The 18,867-nt window shown below is 43.1% G+C and overlaps 1 protein-coding gene and 1 long non-coding RNA gene across 4 annotated transcripts in view; one reads left to right on the top strand and one right to left on the bottom strand.

Annotated features, from left to right (window-relative positions):
• PCNX4 (pecanex 4) overlaps positions 1 to 17,540 on the top strand; it is a 54,468-nt gene extending 36,928 nt beyond the window's left edge. For all 3 annotated transcript variants that reach the window (XM_066608213.1, XM_066608215.1, XM_066608214.1), the window contains exons 9-12: positions 168 to 271; positions 7,093 to 8,129; positions 11,975 to 12,161; positions 16,948 to 17,540. In XM_066608213.1, the coding sequence (XP_066464310.1) occupies positions 168 to 271; positions 7,093 to 8,129; positions 11,975 to 12,161; positions 16,948 to 17,199 (1,580 nt within the window). In that variant the 3' untranslated portion in view covers positions 17,200 to 17,540. The remainder of the gene's footprint in view (positions 1 to 167; positions 272 to 7,092; positions 8,130 to 11,974; positions 12,162 to 16,947) is intronic.
• Positions 4,718 to 10,557, bottom strand: LOC136632925 (uncharacterized). Its single transcript, XR_010793204.1, has 3 exons — positions 9,415 to 10,557; positions 9,220 to 9,286; positions 4,718 to 7,702 (listed from the first exon to the last, which is right to left on the bottom strand). It is a non-coding gene; the product is annotated as an uncharacterized lncRNA (long non-coding RNA).
• Positions 17,541 to 18,867: the final 1,327 nt, after the last annotated feature.

Here is an 18,867-nt window from a genome sequence, read left to right as displayed (position 1 = left end):
TGTGATGGTAAAGGTCAGATGCCCATACGTTGACTTAGATGGACATACATTAATTGAGGTCTCTTCCTGCAAACTCTTTGGATTGGACAGGTGTAGAGCATTGTATATTACACTCTTCCATACAATGTTATTTGTTTGCAATTAACAAAACTATTTTCTTATTTCAGGTCTTATTACTCCGGGATCACATTTTCTTTGCCGTTTTCAGGATCGACTAATATGGCTGCTGGTTCTTGAAAGGGGCTACAGTTATTGCTGTGTTAACATAAAGGTAAATCCTTACATGTAGATAAAGGTGCTATTCAAAGGGATTGTCCTAAAATCTAAAGTTATCCAATATCCACAGGGTAGATGTGTACACTTTATGATTAGTGGTGGTCTCACATTTGAGACCCCCACTGATCCTGAGAATGGAGGTCTTGTGTCCCCTTTTTCTGCCACCCACAGTGACGTCAGACTAAATAGTGCGATGGCCGCATGTGCTACATTAATTTCAGTGGGGCTGATGGAAGTCCCAGAGCACTTGTACTCTGTCTGGCAGTCCCATTGATAGTAAATGGCACAGCTGCTGCTCTATTCAATGTTCTCACTGTAGGAGGTGCAGTAAACCCTCAGTGAGGACACAGGATCCCTGTTTTCAAGATCTGTGGAGTTCTTGGGATTTGTGGGGAGCTCAGCAGTGAGACCCCCCACTGATCATAGATTCGGGATAACTGTTTTAAAAAAGGAATTCCATAGCATATGCCATAAATGTCTCATAGGTGAGAGTCCCATCTTGGGGGTCCCCTACTTATTAGGAGAATGGGGGTTATTTGATTCCTGTTTAACAGTAAAAGTCGGTCACAGTGGTTACTAAGAGAAAGAAATGCCAGGTAGTCCTGGTCACACATTTGCACTGCTCTCTTTATTATATGCTTTGGGAGTTCTATAAACTGTGAAAAGACTCGCCTTTACAAAAACCAAAACTGCCTTAGTGCTCTGAGTGCAGCACCCTTTGGCTTGAAACAGAGATTTCTGCATATGCTGACAGTTCTCCCATTGAATTCAGACTATTGTGCTTATTGTGCCTGGTTAGAGCGGTTTTCCCACAATAGACATTTATCACCTATGCACTTAAGCCTGACTGCAGTGAGGAGGAGTTAGAATGGAGCAGAGGTTGAGCATGTACCCTGCCACTCCATTCAGTGTTTATGAGCCTGAAGGATACAGCTGAGTGCAATATGCTATTTCCATCAACCATATAAACAGTGAATGAAGTGCTAGGGCGCATTTTCGACTCTTACTGCATTCAAGCTCCTCATTGCAGTTGAGCAGTGAGGAGCAATGGGGGCTCAAAACTCCCATTTGAGCAATCAGCGGGGGTCCCAGCAATCGGACATTCATGATAGAGGCCCACTGTCCATGGGCGATGTGTATTATCGCTAGCGATATTCTGCCGCTAGGGAGCAGGGCAGAGAACTGACAGTGTTCTGCAGTGAGCCTATCTCACATGACAGATAGGCTCACCGCAGAGAATCGCAGCATGCCACGATGTGAGTCCCGCGAGTGGAGAATCGCTAAGATTCTCTGCTCGTGGACAGGGGGCTGCGCTTTCCATAGCAACGCTATGGAAAGCGTGCACTGCGATACTCACGGCCGGATTATCGCCGCGAGTAACGCAATGCAAGATCGTCCGTAGATAGGAGCCCTTATTCTGTTATGTTATAAATGTCCATTGTGGGACAGACCCTCATGTGGTACCATGGGGATCTGTTTGACCACAGTCCTGTTCACTGTAGTCGTTCACGTTGAAATTGGTATCCTACAAGGGTTAATGATCAGTCCAGGTGAAACAGTTGTGGATATAAAAGTTTATTGTGGAACCTGCAGTATCGTCCTACTTTTATGGCATACACTACTTAGATCTAAGATCTAAATGGGCTTCAAAGCCTCCAACTCTTCATCAAAGTGGGCCATCACTTTGAATATTCTTGACTGGCAGAGAGTTCGCTGTATGTGCCAAGATTACCATGTGACTATGATTAGTTCTGTAAGTAGAAATTCTCTCTTGTGCAATAGTTCTTTCCAGCCTAAAAACATCCATCTTCTTTACGACTTGAAATTGCATCTGCATTACATTGTAACAGCCTCGTTTAATTAGGTGTCTTGAAATAATTAAAATTGCGCCTAGACATCAAAGTACCATGAAAGTTACATAGACTAGTATTGCACAACTAGTGTTCGATGTAAATGGTTGGCACATGGGTAGCAAGCTATACATATGAACAATGGAGCAAGCAACATTTTGCCATTTGCCAATATGCAGGAATGAGACATCCCCTCTCAGAATGTGGCCTATGGGGCAATAAGTTAATTGCTTGGTCCTGCTCCTGCCACCCTTGGCAAACAGTTGAATTTGCTAGGGAAAGGTGCTGCCACCTAGGCATGGCAAAGAAAATGTAGTAGTATAATATGTAGAGCAAAAGTCAATGGACAACATGAACCTTCAGATTGAATACGAAGGACTAAAACGCAAGAAGATTGTCTAATTAGCAGATAACATTACTATGTAATAACGAACAGCTACAATATCCAAATGTAAAAGCAAACATACAGTCGACAACAGTGATTAGTTTACATGCAACTTGGCGCTGTCTCATCTGTGTGTTTACAAATTATTTCTACTGTGTTTCTTTAGAAGGGTGAGAGACGCCTATTTGATAACAAGGAGTCGAGGTAATTTTTGCTGGTCTCTCCATTTCTGAAATTTCCGCAAAACGGAGGATTCCCAGGTCTACTGTTGCTTATACCACCAAGTGTTTTCATGCAACTGGGACCAACAAAGATCAACCACAAAGTGCGATGCCATAGGTGACTACGAAAGCAGAAGATATGTCCATCGTGTTACTCTCCAAACTGCTCCTAAAATTTAAGGAGATTTTAACTTGGGTCATGACAAGCAGGTATCTGTAAAATCTATAGACTCTGGAGTCTTTGATCAGCTGGCTTTTTAGTAGAGTTGCTGCATGAAAACCACTTTTTTTTAATCCTTTCCAATCCACTGTCTGACCTGTGAAGACATTATGATTTAAGGCTGTACAGCTCCGATGTTAGAAGACATCCGTCGGGGTTCTCTTACTGTGTATTGCCAGCCTCTCTGCTGTCGGAGCCTATCTAACGTGTCACCTCATGTAGTACTGGCTTTAGCCAGCATATAGCGCCGTTGTATAACAGCAGAAAAAGAGTAAGCCCCCTAGGAAAACCAGGATAGAAATTGGATTGGAAAGGGTTAAAGCAGTAAATGAGAAAAAACTGCAATGGATGCAGAAACACAAAAATTAGACCATAGAAGATTTTAAAAATATGGATGGATGAGTACAAATTTGAAGCTTTTTGAGCAAAAGAAAAATATTATACGTACGATGCTTGCAAAAAAAAAGATGATGCCCAAAAGCGTTACACCAATTTTCGAATATGGTGAAGGGTCCATAATGGTTTGGGAGCATTTTTCTATGGTGGAGTGCGTACACTGTATAAAATCAATGGAATTTTCAAACACAAAGCATATCGCAAAATCCTTTCCTCATCTGTATCATTGGGGGACACAGCTTTGACCATGGGTATAGCTATTGCTACTGGGAAGTGGACACTAAGCAGATAAAACTGTTGGACTCTCCTACTAGCTATACTCCTCCTGCAGGAACCAAGCTAATCAGTTTTAGCTTAGTGTCCATAGGATAAACCTATCTTTTGCTGGTCTTCAAGCATTATTCTGGATTTGGGGAATAACAGGGAGGCAGGTTTCTACCTGTTCCCCACTGAGGCAGGCGAGCAAAGCGGAGTTAATCGTTCTGTTGAATGCCCTAACCTTTGACGAAAAGAAGTCACGTTAAATCTTTAACTTGTACATGACCTGCCAGCCATAGTGTTCCCCTTTTTCTCTTTTGGAGCACTCCCTTCTTCGCTAAAGCCAGGCAAGCACCAGGGGGAAATCATGTAGTACACCACCAAAGGACACCTGTGTTTGAGTAAGGATCACTAGTGTAAGGCCTCATGTCCACGGGGAAAATCAAGCCCACTACGGATTCTCCATGGAGAATCCGTAGCGGGTCCCTCCTGCCCCGCGGACATGTAGGCTGAAAATAAGAATAAACTCACCTCTCGCCCGCTCCGGATCTTCCCTTCGCCGCGGCTTCATCTTCTCTCCGTCGCGGCCGGATCTTCTTTCTTCGGCTCGGCGAATGCGCAGGGCACGTCGGTTGCGTGCCCCGCGCATGCGCCAGTCCGAAGAAAAAAGATCTGGCCGCGACGGAGAGAAGATGAAGCCGCGGCGAAGGGAAGATCCGGAGCAGGTGAGTAAATTCCGATTTGGGGCTCCCGCGGATCCGGACGGCTTCCATAGGCTTCAATAGAAGCCTGCGTGAGCCGTTTCCACGGGAGACCTGCACGAAAATGGAGCATGGTCCAGATTTTTTCATGCTCCATTTTTTTGTAAATCACTTTTATTGACGATCCGCGGGTATTTATCTACCCGTGGGTGGTCAATGCATCCCTATGGGATGCGGATCCGCGGGCAGGAGAAGAGTTAAAATCCGCTGCGGATTTTAATTCTTCTTTTGCCCGTGGACATGAGGCCTAAATATCCTGGATCCAATGCGAGTCTCTGTCCCTACTCTTTTCATCCCCATTAGCAGTATATAGCACCAAATAAAATCCACACACAGGACAAAAAAGCAGGTAGTGTAAAAGCAAAATACTTTAGTTAATAACACAGAGTTAAAACTACATACATAAATTTGGAATAAAGGATACAATGTCCATAATGTAGGTATGTCTGAAGGCTGGTTACCAAAACACATATATCAGTTATATATCATAATCAATGGATAGAAATGTAAATAACATATAAATCCAGTGCAAATAAGCACGGTCACCACATTCGGCCAACACAGAGCCTCAACATACATTTTGCTTGTTGCTTTTTTCAGGGGTGGATGAAGGTGTAGGCAGATTGAATGGGGGGCGAGTGTAGAGTGTCCCTTCTGCAAGAACCCATTGCCCTAACCTTTTCTTAGGGCGCCGCACTCCTCTGGCACTCGGGGACCTTTTATGTAGGTACCTGCTTCTACTCGTCTACAGATCTGAGCAAAGCCACTCTGTATGGACAGGGCTCCCGTTCACGTCCGACTACATCCACACCTCAGATAGCATGGTGGGACTTGTGGTGGTGCTATGCTGCAGGTGTTGAAACAACTGGGATCCACTCAGTTCAGCAACTTCTGTCACTCCATAGAACAGCTCTGGTTGGGGTAAGCTCTACCCAGTGGCTAGTAACTCTGCTTGTTAAAGTGCACTCTACCCTCACCCTACTGGAGGAATAATAAGGGGAAGTAATGAGTGTTTTCTGAGAGGATCTCCAGCCAGTCCACAATAAAATTACCCTGCATAAGGGTTTTGTTTCTGTTTTTGCCTTAACTCTTAGGGAGAGGACTATATGTGCGCTCAAAGATCTGGTAGGACTGTGGGTCTCAGGACCCCAATAGCCGCTCAATCGTAACTACTCTCCTCCACCACATTACCTCCTTCCATAGGAGGAGTAATAGTAGTGCTGTATGTCTCATACCTTGGTGTAGAACATGACCAGTTTATAGCGAAAACTAGGCTATCTCATTGACCACTTCTGAAAGAGACGTAGTAGTAGGCCTGGGAGTCTCAGTTCCCTCATGACCATAACTATGAAGGTCATCCTCCTTATGCATCCCCTGTATGGGGGAGTGATGGTAGTTCTACATGACATTGTATATATCCAGAACTACTCAATGTTACAACATCTTCGTCCTCATTGCCCCTTCTAGACACGCTTTTTCTTCTCCTAAGGTGCAAATATGTTGCTACTAGACTCCGTGTCTGACATGACACATGGCCTTCCAGTATGGTCATACCATGCTCTTGCTAACTCAAGACCTTTTGGCGCCAGGCTACATGAGATCACCTCTGATGTACAATCTCACAATCGCTGTTTCGGCTCTGGAACTCTGAGATCTCCTTTTAAGCCGCTCAGAGGTGGTAGAGGCCTACCATATTAAGGGCAAGGCGCCTCTGTACACGTTGCGGCACGTTCCATTATGGTAGTGGGTGTCTCGTGGACTGTACACAGCTGGACTTCCGCTATGCTGGTGAATAAGGTTGCTATATGGACCTCTTCTGTGGGAAGAACTCGACCATAAAGTAAGAAAACTGTGTCCAACCTGTTAAGTAAGCCTCTGGAATATATTACAAGCCTCATGAAAGCAATTAAAACCAACCATCTTACAAAATCTCGTCAATAGGATGTCTAGAGTAATCAAAAGTGTATCAAAGGCTAAAGGTGGTTTCTTTTGATGAAAAGAAAGTTTGGTTGTTTGCAATTCAAGATCTTTAGGTTTGAAATGTTTTTGTTTTGCTGCTTATACTCTATGAATAAATAAAATATTTTATTTAGTTTTAATCAAATATCTGTTTTCTTCTTGAATGTTTTACCCCTTAAACCGTAAGAGTTCATAGTGTCCTAAGACTTTAGATCAGTGGCGTTTGTTGGCCATTCAGATGAATTGCCATCTTTGTAATACAAGGATGGCTCAAGTCTACTGCTTGTACAGAGTGTCTTTCTGATCTTGGTCATAGACAGACGTGCCAAGCAGACGGACCCCCTGTATGATATCCATAGGTCCCAAAAGAGCATATGGACAGGGATAGTCTTTATGAGATGGCTCCTTTTGAATGCCCCTGTAACCATCTAAGCAACCAGCACTGCTGAATATTGATTCCTAGATGAAGGCATGTTTGGGAAGTTCCCCACTATTAGTGTAATATTGCAGTGTATCTGAACCCCTATTGTAGTACCACAGTATACACTGAAAGATGATTGCTGGGAGCAAGACAGAAAGATTATGTATATAACCTAAAGATGAGTAAGAATACGCATATAACCCCTGATATATCACTCCTCAAGCAAAGGTGCAGACATTGATTATAATTGGACTTATCGCACACTGCAAGGACACAACAGAGGTTCTCTAAACCACAAATTTCTTGTAATAATTAACATTTCCATTCCTTTTCCTGTCGTCATAGGGTCTGGAGCTACAGGAGACCTCCTGCCATACAGCTGAAGCTCGGAGAGTAGATGAAGTATTTGAAATGGCATTTGAACAAGCAGAACATTCTGGTCGACTGAACCTGAATAACCATTTTGGGAATGTCTTAACGCCATGTACTGTCGTTCCAGTCAGAGTGTATTCTGATGCTAGGAACGTCTTGTCTGGTATAATCGATTCGCATGAGAACTTGAAACAATTCAAAGAAGATTTCATTAAAGTGCTTCTATGGGTTCTTATACAGACTTGCTACAAAAAGTCAAGAGCACAAGAAACCACCGAAGCAGAACAAAAGGAGGATGTTACGGAAAAACGCCAAGGATCCCTAGATACACGTCAAGCAGAATACAACGAATCATCAAAAGACATAGAAAGTTACAGTGGTGAAGTGGCTGACGACTGGTCTGATGATGACATATTTGAAATTCTTCCCCATCCAAAGAAAACTGGAGTCAAACCAGCTGTGGCTGCATGTGCTGACGGATTCTCCATCCCCGGCAGTGTGCACACAGTACATGTGGACTCCTACGTAGAGCAAGATGTAGCAGTGGACAAACTTTACTCGGTGGTGGGATTTGGTCTTCCCGCTATTGACAAAGGAAACACAACTCACGTTGAACGTTTCAAAATGGTGGAATTGAATTCCTCTTACTCTAAGTTTCTCACTTTACCTCAGAACTGGATTTTAGGTTCCTTAATGGGTTTGAAACTGAGCGAGATGAAGCAGATGTTCCCATCCGATTGGTATGAATTCGTTCTGACTCAGTTAGATTTTCAACATGTAAATGGAAAACCTTCTGTTTTACTTGAAGAAGGAATTCGGGACAGAGCGTTAAAAGAACAATACATTAAAGGACTGACCTCTATTTATTTTGCTTTTTTCGGTATGGAAAACTCTTCTCCTAGCTCTGCTTGGCTGTTTAGAGCATATTTAGGTGGCATACCTTGGTCGGTGTCATTAGATTGGCTAACTGGAAATCCAGAACTGTTTCAACTTGCACTGAAGGCATTTAGGTAAGGAAGAAATGCAAAGTGCCATTTCTACGGTGCGTTTATCTGAAGTTCATGGCAACTATGTATCAAGGTATTATGGGTAAATGTGATGAGACTCTATACAACTATAGTCTATCACGAAGAGAATGTTGCCTATAGCGACGGCATTGACTGTATCACGCACCATTTGGGAGTTGGCCACCTGTGCCAAACGTCACTGGTGTGCCAATAACATGACGGTCTATGTTGACCTGGAGGAGAGGCGTGGGGGGGACAGGTGGCCAATCCCCCAACCATGGAGTGATACACTCAATACCGCTACATTCTCTTCATGAGACAGGCTTAATTTTGGTGCATTAGAATGGGTGGAAACCTCACGTGGTGACCAGGAGATACTCACATCTATATTTCTTTCCCGCAGTCCTTTTAGTACTGTACAGAAAATTGCTGCAGTGATGTAAATGCGAATTCTTCTTGTGTTATTGCATAGATCTTGGTAGGACATCTGTGAATGTCTCACACAGGCATACATTGATGTGAGCATACATGTAGCTCTACTGTCTTAGACAAGATTTTCATTGGTGTTTTACAACCTAATGTAGTAGAAGAAAGGGGCCATCATTTCCTTCAGCTCAGGCTACATGGCAACTTCCAGTTATCAGGGTGAATCATGGTAAAATAGCCGGATTACTGCAGTTTCAAAGGTTTCCTATCATAAACATTAGTGAAGAGAAAAATGTGATGGGTGTAGGCACAGCGGACCAAAATCTAAAGTTCAGTACAATACAAGAAGTAAGCTCAGCAGCTCTGTTTTATTTTATAGCAGCATAAAAAGATGCGTTTTGGGGCAACGCCCCTTCCTCAGTTATAGCTGGGGATACACCTTGTATTGGCTATTGGTATGTGCATGGTGTACCAGGCAGAGCTAACACAAGGCATATTGCCAGCTATAACTGAGGAAGGGGCATTGCCCCGAAATGCGTCTTTTTATGCTGGCTTAAAATAAAACGGAGATGCTGAGCTTACTTCTTGTACTGAACTTTATATTTTGGTCAGCCACACCTACACCCATTACAATTTTCTCTTCACTAATCCATCAGAATAGTCTCACCTGCCAGTGTGACGATCATTGGGTTTGCCGCACCTGAACAACTAGGTCTTTTCCACGACCCTTCATCCTAACGAGAGAGAAGAATCACATCTTCAGCATGTTACTCTACCTGTATTTATCCAAATCACTCACCTATTCAGGTAGCTCCTCCCCTGCTTTTTTTTTCTACCCATCAAAAATTGCTAGTGAACTTACACTTGGGGTGTATTCACTTTCTCGTGCGGTCAGAGATGGACAGAACTCGCATGGTAAACTAATCCGTTAATTTGAGTAGGTTGATTCACACAAGTGATTTTTCTTTCGGACTGAAGGTCCAAGTTACAAAAGTTGCTGCGTGTCCTATTTCTGTGTGATTCTCCTTAAGAAAAAAAAAATCCCCCCTTTATTTTCTGTCTATAATAAACATGCATCGCAATCGCATGCGATTTTTTTTTTAACTTTTTTGCGAATGTGATGCATTTTTAATACAGGTTAGTATGGGGACCACATGAAAACAAGAACCAGGTAGTGCAGAGCAGAGAAAAACGCGCTTGAAAATTTCATTAAAAATCGCATCAGATTTTCACTGACCAAAATCGCGTTTGCCTGTGTGAATATAGCCTTATAAAAAATCTGAATTCTGCTTGCTCAGTCCTCTATTCTGGTTTAAGAGGTATTCTGGAATGTTTTAATGAGGACCTATCCTTAGTTGTCAATGATGTCGATTGCAACTTTCAACCCAATAAGAATCTGACATCGGAGTCGCAAAAATAATAGTATAGTAATAGATTCCCCTGTGCCCATAGCCTACTATGCAGTTGTCATAAAGATGTGGAAAAGACTAAAGGGCCTTTTATACGTAACGACTGTCATTCAAAATTCATTTAAAAAAAAAACGGAAATGCGCGAGCGTTATGTCTAAACGCGAAGCCATCCTGCACTATTCATTTTTTTTTTTTGTTGCTCAGTTTCAGCCTGCATAAAAATCATCGCTGGGATCGCTCACTTCTCGTTACGCCTAAACATAGGATGTGACGCGCTGAGCGAGAAGTGAGCGACTTCCAGCGATGATCTGCCTATCTAAATGTTCTGCAAAAGCGCAAACAACTAGCGGTGACGTCACTCGCTCAAGTGCTCATTTAAACAATAGTCGTGCTTTGTAAATGGGGCATTAGCATTCCATATGTGCCTAGCCCAGAGCTATAGCTGACTCTTCATTCATACTCTCCAGTTTCAGTATAAGGCCTCCTTCCCACGAGCGTGACGGGCTCCGCCGCGTAATATTACGCAGTGAAGCCCGTCACGGCGCCCCCCAGAGCCCCTATACTTACCTGCGGGAGATAGCGTGAAAACGCTTCCCCGCCCACCGCCGTCGCGTCGTGTGACACGCCCACCGCGTCACGTGACGCGGCCGGCAGTGTCACGTGACGCGCCGGCCGCGTCAAATGACGCTGCGGCGGTAGGTGGGGAAGCGTTTTTTCACGCTATCTCCCGCTGGTTACAGCGGGAGATAGCGCGAACGGACGGCTTCCATTGACTGCAATGGAAGCCGTCAACGCGTACAGCCCGTCCTCACCCGCAGCAAATAGAGCATGCTGCGGGTGAGGACGGGAGAAATCACGGTGCGTAATTCCGCGGTGGAATTACGCATCGTGAGCATTGTGCTATTAGGTTCAATAGAACCTAATAGCAGGGGGCCACGCAGCGGATTTTTGCCGCGAATTTACGCGGCGTAAATCCGTTCGTGGGAAGGAGGCCTAAGGCTAGGTGCAACTCGCATCAGACAGTATAGGGACAGATGTCTGTGTGCTGGCTGACATACATGGGCACATCACATTCTGGGGCATGATAGGCTATAATTGGGCTGCGTGCTGTCTGTGGAATTATACAGTCCAGCACATGGCCTGAAAATATGCTAGTGTGCACCTTACCTTAGGAGAATTTCCCCTAGAGAATTGCAAATAAATAGAAGTGAATTTTGTTGTCCTCCATTGTCAAGTTTTCAGCACTTTTTTTTAAAGTTTTCTTTATTTTTCCCCTGGAAATGCTATGTGCATGTGACGCCACTACTATAACTCCCATGTTTACAGTCACTATTTTCCTTGCTAGCACATATGCCTGGTTATTCAGTGAATTATGCATATTATTCCTAGGGAGGAAGTTTCCCTATTAGGAGTCTGACTCAGAATTACATTACTTGTATACCCAGAAATAAATGTAACTAACTGATGAATACAAGCTTAAAGCAGCACTCCGTTTTATATTTCTATGAGAAATCCATGACAATACTGGCCTCTGCTGTGACATTCAGTTCTGTAGCTCGTGTACTCCAGGCTGTGTATTCTGCACTTTTCTTCTAGCTTTTGGGTCACATGACCAGCACTCTGACCACACTCTGTGTCCTGCAGTTAATGGGGAAGATGTATAACAGTCATAAAGAAAAATGGTCTTCCTTGTCCATAGCAACCAATCATACAGTAACTTACATTTCGTGTTCTGCAATAAACGTTGTTCTGTGATTGGTGTCCGTTTTCCTAGATGACAGTTGTCCTAAATCTACCCCATTAACTGCAGGACACAAGATTGTTGTAAGAGTCTTGGCCATGTGAATTGGGTAGGTTCACAGTACCCAGGCTGGAGTGACGAGCTACACAACTGGTTGCTTCACAGCAGATATTATCAGTGATATTGTGATGGGTTTCTCAAAGACGAAAAAAAACAGTGTCTTGTGCTTATAAATTGTTAACTATGCCCAGTCTCTGACTTTATCTTGTAGGTATACCTTCAAACTTATGGTTGATAAATCAAGTCTGGGACCTGCGGAAGATTTCAAAGAGCTGCTCAATTATCTGGAAGAGTATGATAATGATTGGTACATTGGCCTGGTGTCAGACTCGGAGTGGCAGCAGGCAGTTCTTCAAGAGAAACCATATCTTTTTTCCTTGGGTCACGATCCGAACATGGTAAGACATCATAGTATTTAGCTGCAGCAAAATTAACATGCATATAAAGGCTTGTTCACGTAAGGGCTTTAGAGTTCCGTTTTACTGTCTCTTATGGGAGCAGGAAAACTGCTGCCATTGGCCGAAAGAAACCATCACATGATGGAACTGAACAGCATCAAATGAACCCAATTGACTATAATGGGATCCGTTCAGTTTCTGTTCTGATGTCCAGTATTTAACAGGATGAAATAGTGCTGCTGCAGTGCTATTTCATCCCGTTTTTTTTCCTATGGAATTCAGTGATGGAGGTTTCGAACACTGATATGAACAGGCCCTGACCTATACTCAAAGCTTAATGGCTCTAGTGAAATAACTGTTAGAAGAGATAATAATCTTATTTGTATAGCGCCAACGTATTCCGGGATAGACATTGGTGGCATATGGTTGGGATATGTCACCAGTGATCGGCGACAATCCATGCTATGACCCACACTTGATGACTACAGCAAAGTGGTGGAGACGATGCTATCTGAGAATGAGGAGGAACTTCTGCCAAAGTCTAAAGGCTGGTTTACACGGGCAGATGATCGCTCAAACAGTTTGAGTAAAAGCTTTGAGCGATCATTTTGCATAAACTACTAAGTAGCTACTCAGCTACTTAAGTACCAATTAGGTGTGCAAATGAAGCCTTCCCTGAACACAGTTAATAGCCCAAGGCTATTATCTGCAGTCAGGTCCTTTGTTCTCCTGGGGAAACAATGCTATGAGCACTCCCCGTGGAGATCTTCTAAGACTGACGAATTTTAGGTTGGACTGAATTTACCGATCAGCTAGCAGTGCCCGAAAAGCGCACAATGGGTGTGCGTTTAGACACGCCAATGATCGCTAAAACGATCGCCGATTGTTTTTTTTATTTATTTATTTTTTTAAGCGATCATCGGCTGGTGTAAGTGGGCCTTAAACCTCTATGGAAGAGAGATACAGTAAAATCTGCCTACATTTTGTCTGAGATCGGAGGTAAACGTTGAATCACTAATGCAACAAAAGCAAACATGATACACCTAAAAACTAAGATTCTTTTTCCTCTTTCAGCAACTTTTATTGAATTTGCTCATGTAGAGATATGTTAACCCTTTAAGTACCACGCACAGTAAATTTATAGAGCTTGGTCCTGGGCTTTAATCCCGGCCAATACCAAAAATATGTTGCGGGATTAAAGCTCCTGCAATGTTTAAGGAGCAGGTTGGGTCGAGGACCCTGAGAAGAAGGCAGAAGCGGTTTTTAACTGCTTCTGCCTTCTCTCTTGCAGGCTACATAGCACTCAAAGAGCGCTATGTAGTGAAAGGAGAAAGCTAAAGTGTTACGCGATCACATGACCGCTGGGTGTTCCCTGTCACAGCAGAGCTGCAGGGCCCAAGCAGACCCACATTAGCTGCTAGTGACTACTGTCACTGCATGAGGATGTTATCCTCTATAACTAGGGCCCCAGTGGATGCCCCAGCTACAGTAAAAAAGAGGGAGGAAAAAAAAAAAAAGAAGACTATGTGAATGACCCCCAGAGGTCTTATGTGATGTCAGGGGGGATATAGAAGTTACAAAAAAGAATAGTCACAATAAAAAAATTACAGAATAAAATTAAAATTATATATATATGGAAAATACCCACCGCCAATGCTAACCAAAACCGTTGTCGTATGCACCCTGTAATACAAAACTATACAAATTGTATATCAAAACGCCCCAAACCAAATAAGGAACCCATTGATGTACTTTGTTTTAGCGTAAGTATACTTATTTAAAAATTAAATTATACATTTTAAAAAATGTTTTTTTTTTACCCCTAATAAAACAAAAAAATGGGGGGGGGGGGAAGTCAGTGAAAAAAGGTATAAAAAATAGCCGTATATGTCATGGAAAAAAATGCAGCAAAAATAATTTTGGTAGCTGAAGAAATAAAATAGAGCAGTAAAACCGCCACATGGGTAAAATTCCTAAAAAGGGTCTGGTCTTCGAGGACCAAAACACCCTGGTGCTTAAGGGGTTAAAGCTAAAGCATGATGAGTCCTGGCAATAACAATAAAAATCTAGTTAAAATGGGATCCTAATACTCCATGTTCCAGAGTTCTCGGCTTCTGACCCATATTGTGCAATGGCCATTTCACCTACTTACTACATTTATAGTTTTACAAGGCTTTACCGTTACGTTTATTGCACTAGATGAGGACCAGGGACATCGTGCTACCAGGACGGCTTCATCTGATCATTGCCTTCACAGACTGTTGGCACACTTACAGAATAAGTAACTATAAGACTGTAAAGCAGAATTTAATATGGTTGTATGGCCCCAATCTTGTAGCTAAAGCTTCATAAATGTGGCAGTGTCATGACCGCTATATCACATCTGTTGCTAAACCTATACAGTACCGGCAAATCCAAGCAGAACACACTGACTGCGATGGGATCCTTCTGGGCTTTGGTATTGGTGACGAAACAAATAGTGTTATAAACTATGTAGTTTCGTTGGAAAAAAACCCCAGAGAGATGAAATCACTAAATGCAAGTGGGAACAAGAACCTTAAAGTGGTTGTTTGGGATTTTTTGATAGGTCATTAGTAGATGATCGTCAAGGGTGGACTGCTTGGGATCCTCACCAATTAGCTTATTGCTGGGTCATTGTTGGAAGCAGATATGTAGGTCTGAGAACATCGCAGTGACCCGGTTTGCTACTGCAGACACGGCTCCCAGTGAATTCAATAGTAGCTGTGCCTGCAATACCAACCCAAGCCACTGTACTATGGACAGCACAGTCTGCTTCTAGCGCTGCCCATGCTGACAGTGGCAGCAGGAATAAGCTAATTGCAGGGATCCCGAGCAGCAGACCCTTGCCGATCATCTATTGACGACTTATCCTGAGGATGGGTCATCAATAGAAAAAACACCCAGAGTCCAAGACAAACCATTAATGGATTTATTCAATTACCAAATATTTCAAGATCATGATCAGCCTTTTAATATTTCCCCAATCAGCTTTTCTTAAGGGATAAAGTAGTGTTCCCCAATCAGTGGCTGTTTAGTTGTGATGAAATTACAACTTTCATACAATTTTCTGCATGCTGGGAATTGTAGTTTTCCCACAGCTGGAGAACCACAGTTTGGGAAACAGTAATATAAAATTGTCTATTTGGAAATGTATCATTCAGTACCGTTTTAGTCACTAGATATACAGCATTCTGAACGTGGCATGAGAAAGTGCTCACAGGTTGTACGTCAGTAAAAAACAGAAATAGCACCACCCTTGTCCATGGGCGCTGTACGGTACTGCAGCTCGGACACTTATACTTGAAAGTGTGCAGTCCGTCCAATCAGGATTCCAAGAAGCTTGAGAATAGAAATCCTACTTTCATCTTTATGTTTTCCAAGGCAGTATTTATACAGAAATATTATGTACATTGGCTCCGGGCGTTTTACATCACTACATTAGTTAGAACATTTTCTGAGCATATTTGAATTTACATTCCGCAGACTTGAGCCAAAGGTTTTTTTGATTGTTCTACACATCTGAATGGGATGCATGCATTAACATGCTACTAAAAAAATCCATTCAGTTGCATGGAACAGCATTTTCGGATGCAGCATTTCCTGCCAGATGTGAACAAGTATTCAGACGCCACCTTTTACATATCCTTTCCTAGAAAATCCTCATGTAAAGCCGGTTTGACACGGCCGAGAAAATCGGGTGAGATCTGTGCGATGCCAGACGCACAAATCTCACGCATATGAACCCCATTCTTTTGAATAGGGTCATACACGTGTGATTTTTTACAAAAAATTCCCCCAACATAGCACAACGATGCGGAAAAATAAATGCGACATGTCCTATCTTTGGGCGTTCCCTCGCATAACATCGCCCATTGTTTTCAATGGAGCTAGCCAAGCATCGAACCGTGTGCAATTGCGATGCGAGGTTTACTATTTAAAAAGATGGGAAACACTGTGCGATCCTTCGCCGAGCCGGAAGATGGCTACTTCCATGAAGTGATGTGAGACATTTTTGATACAAAAACACCTCGCATCCGTGGGAGAATCGCACGTTGGCAAGAGCAATATGGAGCCATGTTTTACGGCCCGATATCTGACTCGCCCATGTGAAAAATGGATGTAAATCGGATACAAATTGTGCATTTTTATCTTAAAAACGCATTGTACACAAATGAAAATTGCTTCACACTGGCGAGAAAATCACGCAGTGCAAAAGTGAGTGAAAACGCGGGATTATAAAGCCACTGATTTTCAATGGTTTCAATCTCATTTGCGATCCTTTCACTCCTACAATGCTGCGTGAAAAAAGCTGCAAAATCTGCATTTTTCTGCCATGGAACAGTGTGCAGATTTAGTGGGCAAAATCTGCATGCAGTATTTCCGACGTGTTTCTGCGTCATGAAGAGACATGTTACTTCTTGATGTAAAAAAGCAATTTCCGTGTCAGAATTCCGCACACAGATTTTGCCCATTGACAAGTCTTCATCCACACGTGGACCCGCGGCAGAAAGACGTGGATTATGCCTCGGTTTGTGGAGGCGGAATTTATACTGAAAATTCGGTGGTGAATTCCGCTGCGTGAACACACCCGTAGATTTCCAGCAGTTACGTGTTAATTATCAGGCTGCTCACATGCCCGTACGCTCAGCCCACAATTACTGAGCTAATTGGCATCACTTTACCAGGTCTGTCTCCTTGCTGGGATTTCATGTATATCCAGTTCTTCCCTATGACTTGTCAGTAATTGTATTTATGTTGCATGCAGGGTGTATACACTGGCAGGGTGCTCACCTTACAGGAGCAGCTGGTGCAGATCGGAAAACTAAATGCAGAAGCGGTGCGAGGGCAGTGGGCAAATCTGTCCTGGGAATTGTTGTATGCCACCAATGATGATGAAGAACGCTACAGTATACAAGCCCACCCCGTGCTACTCCGAAACCTAACCGTGCAGGCTGCAGACCCACCTCTTGGATACCCCATTTATTCCTCCGCACCCCTCCACGTGCCTTTGTATTAATCCATTCGTACTGTTTCTGCATGTTCAGTGGCAAACACTAGTTTCTGACCAAGTAACACAATAATAGCTGCTGTTGGACTTTTCTTTCTGTTGGTCATGGTTTCTCCTTTTCTTATACTGCACGTACCGATGTCGTCCTCTCCACATTACCTCTACATCATTGCATCCACTTTGTTTTTTATGTCCGATAGTAAATCTAACAGGCGACGTGAAAGGAGTCATCGCTTCCTCTGTAAATACTTGGACACTTTTCAAAAAGTGTCTGACCAAAATGTGTATAATGTATAATATTTCTTTTATAACTTGTTCATTTGAATTGTAGTAAACCAGAGTTTCTTTTACATGTTTGTGTGGTTATTCTATCATCTACACCAAGTTACATCGTCTTATGCTGAAAAGACCGGATTCATGAAGCCAATGTATTTTTTTCAAAGGTTAACACATAACTGGTGTCCAAATGTATTTCTTCTCTGCTCATTTCTAAACCACCAAGGTTAACAAAAACACATTCCTTCAGGCCTGTGTCCCATATGCCACATTCTGCGTTGTAAAGTCCGTGTGACTTGTGCCTGGGGCCCTGCTGCGAAAATTATAGGGGGTTCTACTGTAGCTGCAAATACCACCTGACCTGTTCACTGAATTCTCCATCCATTTCAATGGAAAGGTGAGTGTACTTGTGTACAGACATGGATGGAACCTCATTTATCCAATAGGTGAGAATAACCGCAATAGCATTTACGACATATCCTGTGAAGCGTGAGATCACCCGTAAAAGCCACAGTGTGGGCAAAAGTTGCGCAGTTTTACTGCAAAATGGTACAGTATTCAAATTGTTAATGGCTGTATGGTGGGGTAGGCAAACAAAACCTGCCACCATTATCAATTTGAAAACCGCACCAATCAGTGATAAAAACGCATTTCAGTGGAGTTTATGACCATGTTGCGGCTGCCCTGTGGCTGTTATGTATGAACGCGCCACTAGGGCAGTTTCATAGAAGCATATTAAATACCAGTATCCTGCTCATACAGCTAGTTTAATGCCCCAAACTTAGAGCATTATAGGAATCCATGGTTGTGAGTTTGGGTCAGAAGCCCCACATTTGGCTGGGACACTCAAATACAAGTGTAATGCACTCATGTGAAACTGGCCTTAAAGTGGTTGTACCAAAATCAGCTTTTGTCAGCTATGTATTTGACTGATGGGGGGTCTCACATTCAGATCCCAACAATCCTGTGCCCCGACATCTCACTGCAACCCTCTAGAGTGAGGTGAAGATGTAAGGGAGTAGTAGCTGAACATGTGCAGTGTCTCTCCATTCATCTTCAATGAGATAACTGAACACTTCCACTTGACTATTTCCATCAGATCTAGCACCACTCTATTCAATCTCCTCACTGCGGGGGTGTAATGGGGAAGGGGGACATGGGACCTCTGTTCTTGGGATCAGTGGGAGTTTCAGCAGTGAGACCTCACTGAGCTATTCCTATGGCTAGGTGATGAGAGTAGATTTTGGTACAACCCCTTTGAGAAGGTTCCATGTAGAAAGCAATCTATGGGGAAAACAAAAGGATTTTTTTCTCATTGCACACAGGGAGTTCTAGTCCCCCCGTGGAGAGGAAAGGGATGAGAGGAATTATGAAAATGAATTGTAGTTGTACAGGGTACAC

Source organism: Eleutherodactylus coqui, chromosome 6, assembly GCF_035609145.1.
Source record: "Eleutherodactylus coqui strain aEleCoq1 chromosome 6, aEleCoq1.hap1, whole genome shotgun sequence".
Classification (NCBI taxonomy): domain Eukaryota; kingdom Metazoa; phylum Chordata; class Amphibia; order Anura; family Eleutherodactylidae; genus Eleutherodactylus; species Eleutherodactylus coqui.
The sequence above is the reverse complement of the archived record's forward strand: the minus strand, read 5'-3'. Positions and strand labels throughout refer to the sequence as shown.